Source organism: Manacus vitellinus, unplaced genomic scaffold, assembly GCF_001715985.3.
Source record: "Manacus vitellinus isolate BGI_N305 unplaced genomic scaffold, ASM171598v3 scaffold_24_pilon, whole genome shotgun sequence".
In the NCBI taxonomy this organism is placed as follows: Eukaryota; Metazoa; Chordata; class Aves; order Passeriformes; family Pipridae; genus Manacus; species Manacus vitellinus.
Window position 1 is genome coordinate 859041 of NW_021939798.1, and position 9046 is coordinate 868086.

A 9046-nucleotide genomic window follows, 5' to 3' on the forward strand; every position below is an offset into this window, starting at 1 on the left:
GAGAGGAGAGGAGAGGAGAGGAGAGGAGAGGAGAGGAGAGGAGAGGAGAGGGCAACATTGGGCTCTTTGCTCTGTGATTTCCTGTTGCCACCCAGGTGAGGTCATCTCCCCATGCAGTCTTGTCATAAGCTGCTCCAGTTCTCATGAGAGTGACTACTAAAACTGGGGGAGAAAGACTAAAGAAAGAAAACTGAAGTTCTTGTCAATCAAAGGAAGTGTTTTTTCAGGCACTGGTGTCCTCTGTTGGGATGTGTCAATGGAGGAAAACCAAAGTATCAGAGTTGTGCTGTCAATTTGCAGTGACGGGAAATTCAAAGAAGTTTATATGCTGGGAAAATGACTCCAGTTTCCCCTGGATGAGGCACGTTAGCCCCGCATGTTTTCCGGCACGACAGAAACACGGCACTGCCTGCTGCAGGCTCACAGCATCCACCCCCAGCACCTCCCTTCACCACTGCTGCAGGTGCAGGTCCATGCTGGTGTTCAGGTTGAGGTCGGTAACATCCAGGAAATCGATGTTGAAGATGCTGGGACCCGCGGGGGTGAGTGACCCGAAGCCGGTGGCAGAGCTGGGGGGGGTGAGGTCCAGCCACTCCATTGTTTCCCATGGAGACTCAGTGAAACTCATTTGTAAACTGGAGCCTTCGGCAGGGGAAGGGGAGAGCTGGGTTTCCATGGGCGAGAGGGGAGTCTGTAAAATCTCCTGGGAGTTGAGCAGTTCATCTGCGGCTTTGCCAGAGAACCCCTCCATCATCCCCTCAAAGTGGGGCTCCTCTGTCCCCATCTTCAGCAGGGCCATGTCACTGACCCTGCCCAGGGGGCTGTTCAGCAGCACCTCGAGGTGGGCGTCGCTGCTGCCCGGGCAGTGCTCAAAGGGCAGTGGCGTGGGGGGGACCTGCTCGAAGGGGGCTGGGGGCTTGGGGAGAGAGGCACCAGTGCTCCCTGGAGACACTGTTATCTGAGGTACTTTCTGGAGGCAGGACCGATCTTCCTTGGCGGTGGCTGGCATTTCTGTCAACAGATGAGAGGGATTTGAGGTGCCCTGGTAGTGCCCACCACTGCTGGGCACAGGGGCACCACCACAGTCCTCCACCTGGACTCTTGGGCTTCCCCCTGGAGACCTGCTCCCCACTCAATCCCCTTGGCACTGCTCACCCACCCCCTGCCACGGGAAACCTCGCACATTCCTGCTTTCTGACCTTGATCCCCTGGGTTTGGACACAGTCCCTAGGGCATGAGCACTGCTAGCTGTCCCCAAAGGGCTGGGATAGGGTACAGGGGAGGGCACCAGCAGTACTGTACATGGGAGATGGCACTGGCAGCACTGGGAATGGTGGGGGACACTGGGGGCTCAGTGTGGGGAGGGGGCTGGCAGCGCTGAGCACAGGCTGTTGCCCTGCTGCCCCTTCTCTCTGCACAGTCTGCACAGGTGACAGCCAAGCCCAGACCACCCCACCGGGATGACACACACAGGAACAGGTTCTGGGAGGGCTAATATGCCTTTGGATTCAATCTCAGTGGCTGCTGGCACAGGAGGGCTGATGAAAGCTGTGTTCAACTCAGGCAGCTCTGCTGGGGTGCACAGAACGCACCGAGGCTCAGGGACCAATGCTGGCTGGGAGGGGAAGGCCTGGAGGGGAACAGAGAAGCAGTGCATACCTCCACTCTCAATCAGCACGTCCAGGAGCTCATCCATCTGCTGACTTCGTGTCATCTGCTGCAGCAAACAACAAAGAGGAGAGTAGAGGGCATTAGGAGGAGAGTCTCTCCAGCCACAAGCCAGGTAGAAGGCTCTATATCCCCAAAAAGTTGGGTCTGGTCCCCACAAATGGCTTCCTCCCATGCAGGAGAGAGGCCACATCAACATGAGGCTGTCAGTGGTGTTCAGGTGGGCACTGCAGGGACCTGGGACACCACGGTGGATCCAGGGACCAAGGTGCCCTGCTCTGCCACCAACCCTCTGCTCAGCGGACACCACAGCCTGCCCTGTCCCAGGGCCACCAAGACACACTGACATTTTGGCCCTGGCATCTTGCACTGCCACTGCCTGCACTCCCTGCATTGCCCAGGCATCTTCCTCTCCCTGCCTGGAAACTGGCAGGACTTCCTGCACTCCAGCATGAGCCAATTCTCATCACTGCGACAGCACCACTCTGCATTCCTAAAGCCACCATCATTCCTGGCACTGAGGCTGCTGCTAGATTCTCATGGAAGGGGTTCATGGGCGATGGACAGTCCTCCCATGGGAACAGCACTCCAGGATAAGACTCAGGGGGCAGATGGCACAGAGCATTAACAACCCCTGCTGTTAATGGGCTAAGGAGTGAAGGTGAGCTTCCTGGTGACTGGGGAATGCTCAAGGGTCTATTCTTCACACAGCACTGAGCACCCCAAAGAGGAATACACCAGCACCCTGGATGTTTGAGGGGTGTCAGTGTGTGCACAGCAGACACTGTCTTGCCCAGTGTGGTCTCTGACTGCTTCATGGCAGCCAGTCAGCAGCTAACCCTTAAAAAAAGCCCATGCCTCTGAAAACAGGCCTGTTCTACCCAGAGGCCCCAGAAGAGGTTGGAACTCCTGTAGCTGAGTCCCACTATCTGCAGAAGGACACCCTGGGCAGCCCCAGCCCTGTAGAAAACAAAAACCATGCAGTTACCTGCTTCACTGCATCCTCATAGGGTGGAGGCTGCTTTACCTCTGACAGGGCTGGGCTTGACTTACAAAAACTTGGGGATGGAATAGAAAACTTTTGACCTGCCTGCGCAGCCATCTGCTGGGGAAATACAGGGAAAGGGAGTCAGTGCACAGGGAGGCACAGAGGGAGGCCCAGCTCTCTCATCCCTGTTAAGGTCAGGCTGGGGCCAGGAAAAATAACTATTTTGTGGGTCAAACAAACAAAATGCCTGGTCTTCCAGCAGGGTAGAGGCAGGTAAACTAACTCCCTCAGCCTGGTTCTGAGTCCCAGGGCCAGGCTGGCCTCTGGTTACTGCTGGAGCATGGGAATGGTGCCCCAGAGCATCCTGGTGCTTGGCCCAGCCAGGGATGTGCAGGGCAAGGGGAAGACAGAGAGGGGCTGTTGGTGGTTGGCTGCACTTGGCCACTGATGTGGCACCTCCCAAGCTGTGTCCCAGCCCCTCTCCATCACTGCCTGTCTGGGGGCATCTCACAGAGCCCAGGCCAGGGAAGATCACGCAACAGAGGGAAACCTTCGCCTGTGCCAAACACCTGCATAAGATTGTCAGCTTTTTGCCAGGCTCCCATTCCAGGAGAGACCTCTTCTGAAGGTCCAGTGCCTGCCAGTTGCTGTCCCCATCACTTCTAGGCCCTTGTGTGTCCTTCCCCACTGCCTTGTCCCATGAGAGCCAACACCAGGGGAAGCAGCATCACCCCTGCAGGTTGGATCCAGGGGTGGATCCAGGGCAGCAGTGAGGTCACTCGGCCTGGCCACGCACATCCTGGCCACCCTTCTGTGGAGAGCAGCTGGAAGGAACACCGTCTCTGGCTCTTGAGGAACAGCACTCCAGTGCTGGGCACAGAGTGGTTCTTGCTGAAGAAGGACCCTCACCCTTGGGAGTGTCTTGCAGGCAGCAGAGGAATGCTCAGGATGGTGGTGTCACAGCTGAGATGAGCTGCAGGACACCATGGGACCATCCCCTCCATATGCCCCTTCCTCTCAGGCTGGGAGGGAGAAGCTGGAGATGACCCCACAGTATCACTGCTCCCTCCTCACACTCACTGACCACTGCCCAGCTTTCCAGAGCAGCCCCAATGCCTCTCTGGAATATCATCTCACAGTACTGTGTCCCACTGCCTACTGCTCCCACAGCTCTGCCCCAGTGCTCAGTTCACCTCTACAGCCCCGCTGCTGGGGTCACCCCCTGCATTCCCTGCTCTTTGCCCCCTGCCCACTTCATCCTCCTCATGGCTCAGCTCACCCAAACCTGTGTTCACATCACCCTCTTCACCCCTGAAGCAGCCTCGCCACCTGCCTCACTCCAACCCCACTGCCCTCCATGCCCATCCCACTGGCAGCCCTGTCTCTGCCCCTCCTTGCCCTAAATCACTGCCCATTCTCACCTCACTGGCTGTGCTGGTGCCAACTGCCCATGGCACTGCTGGAGGGTTGGACACGGTGCCGTGCCCATGCTGTGCCGCCGTGCAGGGCTGCCCACAGTGCCTGCACCCTGGGGCACACGGTTGGGATGACCCTGCTCTGGGCTGGGCTGTTCCTCCGCGGCTGTGTGTGCTCAGCCTGGCCCTGCCGTGCCCCTCTCTGAGGCCTGTGTGCTCACCTGGCACCCTGAAGTGGGACAGGCCATGGGAAAGGTAGAGCTCCTCCCTGGGGATCCCCAGGAGGCAGCTGGGGTGAATTGGGCTGTGATCAGAAGAACTTTCTGGTGCTTTTTGTGTTGGCAGTGTGTGCTCCTCCCCAGGCATTCATACCTGTCCAGAGGGCTGAGTGAGGAGTGGTGGATGCTGCAGACCCTGCTGGGCTGGTGGCCTGGTGGGGAGGCATGAGCTCTATCTTGCATACCCCAACTGCAGGCCCTGCTTTAGCTTTCTGACAAAAGGTTTCCCGGGATAACTGCTTTCCTCCAAGCCAGTGGTGAAAATCCCTCACACACTGCTGGGAGCCACAATGGCTTGGCAAGATGCTGGAAAGCCCTGCAACCCTGCAGAGGGGTCTCCCAGGGGTGTAGGAACTGTGCCAGGGCTCTCCCAGGAGCTGAGGGATCCATGCTGGTGTTTCCCTGCTGTGTACAGAGCTGTGCCAGGGCTCCATGGGGCACAAGCAGCTGTGCCAGGACTCCCCCTGAGGGGAGAGGCAGCTGGATTTGGGCTCCTTTAGGGCAGAAGTAGCTCTGCCAATGCTTCCCCAGGGACGAGGGAGCTTTGCCAGGACCCCTCCAGGGGCAGAGGGAGCTGTGTCAGTGCTCAATCAGGGGCAGAGAGAGCTGTGCCAGGGCTCCCCAGGGCAGAAGGTGCTATGCCAGGCCTCCCCAGGGCAGAAGGAGCTGTGCCAGGGCTCCACGGGGCAGAGGATGATCTGCCAGGAGTCTCCCAGGACACAGGGAGCTCTGCCAGTGCTCAACTATCAGCAGAGAGAGCTGTGCTGGGGTCCTCTGGTGAAGAGTGGAGCTGTGCCAGGGCTTCCCTAGGGCAGCAGGAGCTGTTCTAGGGCTCCATGGGGCATGGGAGCTGTGCTGTGGCCCCCCCAGGGCAACTGGGTGCTGAGGCAAGGCTCCCCAAGACATACCCTGCAAAGAACCCTGCAGTGCCATCAGCTTCCAACCCATCCATCTGGGAAACTCTCTTCCTTTCCAGGCAGTGCCACGTGCTGCGACGGCCCCTGGGTGCCCAGCCCAAGTTCCATCAGTCCCGGGCTGACAGGCCAGGCCTGCAGTGGGCTGTGTGTGCCCGAGGGGGGCTGGGTTCACTCTCACACTCACCGGTGCTGTGCGGAGGCAGGAGCTGCCGGTCGGGGACCCGCTGTGCCCGTCCGCGGGCACGGGGGACACCGGGAGCAGGTAGTGGCTGTTGGGGGACGGCGGGAGGCTGATGTGCTGGGGGCTCTTGGCAGCCCCGAGGGGAGAGTGCTGGGGGGAGCACTGCGGGCTCAGGAATGTCGAGGAGGTGATGGTGCTTTGCCCTGCAGGCTCCAAGCAGTGGCTGTTTACAATGTGGGGCACCTGCGGCACCGCACGGTTACCGAGCTTGTCCGAGCTGCCTGCCTGGCCTTTCGAGGTCTTTTGTTTGGATGCAAATGGACAGCTGGACACAGCATTTTCTTGCTTGATGGGGACACTAAAGAAATGCTGAGCAGTCTGCTGCTTCTCCTCAAGGCCATTGCTTCTCTTTCGCTTCTGGAGCTGCATCCGCAGCTCTTCCACCTGCCTCTGCTCTTGCTGCAGCTTCCACGTCAGTTCATTTATGACCTTCTGCTTCTCCACCAGCATCTTGTCTTTCTCTGTGTCAATTCCTTCCAGTTCCAGCTGGATGCTCCCTCCGTTCATGCTGCTCATGAGGCTTTCTTCAGCACTGCCATGAACTGGAGATGGCTGGAGACCGAACTGCGGGGAAGACATGGGCCCATCATTGAACGTGTCTGGCAAAGAGCCGCTCACAGAGAGATCAGAGGAGGCGGGTGAGATGGGTGGGGTGGAGCTGGTGCTGCCAAAGTGGTAGAAGCCATTTGATAACATGCTGGTGGAGGACTGCGACTGGTAACTCGACAGCGTGCTTGTTGGAGTGACTGGGAAGGTGACGGTGGTGATCTCACTGAAGTTTGGCACCGCGTTGCTGCCGCACTCCTGGAAGGGCCGCAGACGCTCCATCAGTGCTGTCTTGGTACCTGACACAGGCAGACCTCGTATTCGGAGCTGCTGCCTCAGCTCTGACACCTAGAAGGAAAGTCACTCCTGATCAGTCTCAGTGGCAGATGAGTCCTTTAGAAACCCAACACTTCTAACAAGAAGGCCCAGATCACAGGCTTGCAGCTCCCAGTGTTAAAGCTCTGCCCTCCCGGGTGCTTCACTGTCTCACCAGTCACCCTGTGCAGGCCTGACCACTGCACATTCTGCAGAACCTCCACCTTTCCGAACAGGAAAACCTTCCTTCTTCCTCCAGGAACTGTGACTACTCTCCAGGAACCAGCAGTGGCCCTTGGACCATGGAGGCAACTCAAGATTCCCTTCCTAGCAGGAGGTTTCTCCATGAGCAGGGGACTTTCACACAGACCAGAAGCCAGCTGACAGCTCAGAGAATCTGATCATATAGCTTGGAGCCACATGCTCCATGTTCAGGCATCTGCACAGGATACAGTCACCTGAGCTGTGGCATTGCTGTGGCCAAACTCATGTTATTTCTACCTCTAACAATGAATGCTGCCCCCAGGTCTCTGCTCCTAGAAGGATTTGACCTTCCCCATGGCTGAGGGTCGATTAGCAAAGTATAAAAGAACTGCTGATGTGTTTCTCCCTTGTGCCCTGTCTTGCCTACATGAGAGATGTTCAAAGCAGTGCATGCAGCAGGAGATACCTGCTCTGCAGAGAGCTGAGCTGGCCTGGCTGCAGGGACCACTGAGTCACTAAGGGGAGGCCACGCTGACCTTCCAGCTGGTCTGTTAGAGTACCCTGATGTTCACGATAAAACCAGAGAAGGTATGGAGACAGGAGCTGCAGGAGCAGCAGCACAGATCATCCTTTAGTCCTTGCCCTTGGCCTCGCCTGCGGCCTCCCCAAGGCAGACCTAAGCTTTGCTGATACACGCACTGGAGCAGTGCAGCCCTTCATGACCTGCAGAGCAGAAAGCCCTCATGTTGAGGTACCACCATGGTGCCCAAGCCCTGCCCCAGTGTGGTGTGCTGTACTCCTGGGCTGCTGAGAGCACAGTGGGTGGGGTGTGCTGACCTGTAACTTGCTCTCTCCCAGCCTGTGGCACTCCACTGCATGCTCAGGCTGTGAGATTCTGCTCCTGCTGTGACAAAGTTTGCACTCACTTTGAGATCATCCAGGTTGGATGGCAGAGGGCCTGGCTTGATAGATGAGACACAAGTCTGGCCTGAAAAGGTGGTTTTCACTGGAGAAAGAGGGGTGTTGTTGACAGAAGTTGATGAAGAATTTGAACTTTTGACCATTTGTTCATTTGATTGCCTGAAATAACAAAGGAGATTTGGGGTAACTTGTTGGTCCCCTCAAGGTCTCTGTGACCAGCATCCCATCCCTATGCTCCCTTAGGAGCTGTCTCCTGTATGAGGCCTATGGATGGCCACCCCAAGGAAAACCAGGCTGGGCTGTAGGAGGTTGCTGGTCTCCCACCAGCAGGTTGCAGATGCCCCGGCCAGTCCACAAAGCCAGAATGGACAGTCTGTGCTGTTCCCAAGCTTTTATGTTTCACCGGCATGCCTCTACCCCCTTGCTCTGGCACAAATGGGTACTAGGCAGGGGAAAGTTTGGACAGAGATAGGACTAAACCCTGCTGCTGTCACAGTGCCACTCACTTTAGCTGTCCTTGGTGCATCCCGGAGTAGCTGAAGTGCTGTTGCTGCTGCTGCTGCTGCTGCTGCTGGCTGAGGATCTGGAGCTGCAGGAAGAGCTGCTGTTGTTGGAGCAGTCTGGCATACGCAGAATCCATGGGTGGAGGGGATTTCTCTGCCTTCTGGTCTGGAGGGATGTACTGGTGGTACTTGAGCTTCTTCACTTTGGGCTTCGTGTCCTTGGGCTTTTTGTGACGGTTCTTGCTATCAGTGGATGATTTGGACTGTTGGTCAAAAAGGAAAGGAATGAGCTGTGAAAAGAGCTCCTGCCACCCTCCACGGGACCTCAGAGGCCTGAGACAAAACAAGGGCAGCTCCTGCTGGTACTCTGACACTCCAGCTCTAAGAGCTGCTGAACCTGGATGTGGGGGACTCCCTCGGGACTTTGTCCCTTCTCATTTGTGCTGGAGAGCACGAGATGAAGAATGACCATCCCTGCCTGGAAGGTATTCCAGTGCTCCTCACATTTCCTCCTGCTCTCAGCCCAGGGGATGTTTCCAGTGCAGGACTCAAGCAATTGCCTCTGCCAAAAGGCATATTGCTGTACCTTGTACCACTACACAGTGAATCAAATTATAGTTTTGGCATAAGGTTTGTCTGCCTGCATTGTTCAAAGCCTTTAAGGCCTCTCACACAGGTGGAGTGCAGCATGGGGACACTCCAGGCTGGGATGCAGCCGGAGGCACAGGCATTGATTACCTTCACTGCAGAGGGCACGGGGAGCGTGGGGCTGTCCTGCCCCCCCGTCTGCTTGGGGCTGTCACACTGGCTGCCCTGCCCCGAGGCTGTGTCCGGAGCGTGGCCATCGGCACTGGGGGGATGATCCTGCGAGGGACAGGTGAGAGGGGCTGTAGGGCTGGTGCCAGGGGCTGCCCAGCCTCGACAGGGGTACCTGCTACCCCGTTTCTTCACCCCATGTTGTCCCCAGTCCCCACAGATGCCTCAGTCCGTCCCAGTCCCCTCAGGTCTATCTCAGCCAACTATCCCCACACCCCCAGGCTATCCCAGTCC

At 57.5% G+C, this 9046-nt stretch overlaps 1 protein-coding gene across 1 annotated transcript in view; it reads right to left on the minus strand.

The window, feature by feature from the left end:
• Positions 1 to 12: 12 nt before the first annotated feature.
• MYOCD (myocardin) overlaps positions 13 to 9046 on the minus strand; it is a 24842-nt gene continuing 15808 nt past the window's right edge. The window contains exons 6-11 of the mRNA XM_029960051.1: positions 8735 to 8860; positions 8000 to 8259; positions 7499 to 7652; positions 5451 to 6401; positions 1660 to 1717; positions 13 to 1011 (exon numbers count right to left, since the gene is read on the minus strand). Of these exons, the coding sequence (XP_029815911.1) occupies positions 449 to 1011; positions 1660 to 1717; positions 5451 to 6401; positions 7499 to 7652; positions 8000 to 8259; positions 8735 to 8860 (2112 nt within the window). The 3' untranslated portion in view covers positions 13 to 448. The remainder of the gene's footprint in view (positions 1012 to 1659; positions 1718 to 5450; positions 6402 to 7498; positions 7653 to 7999; positions 8260 to 8734; positions 8861 to 9046) is intronic.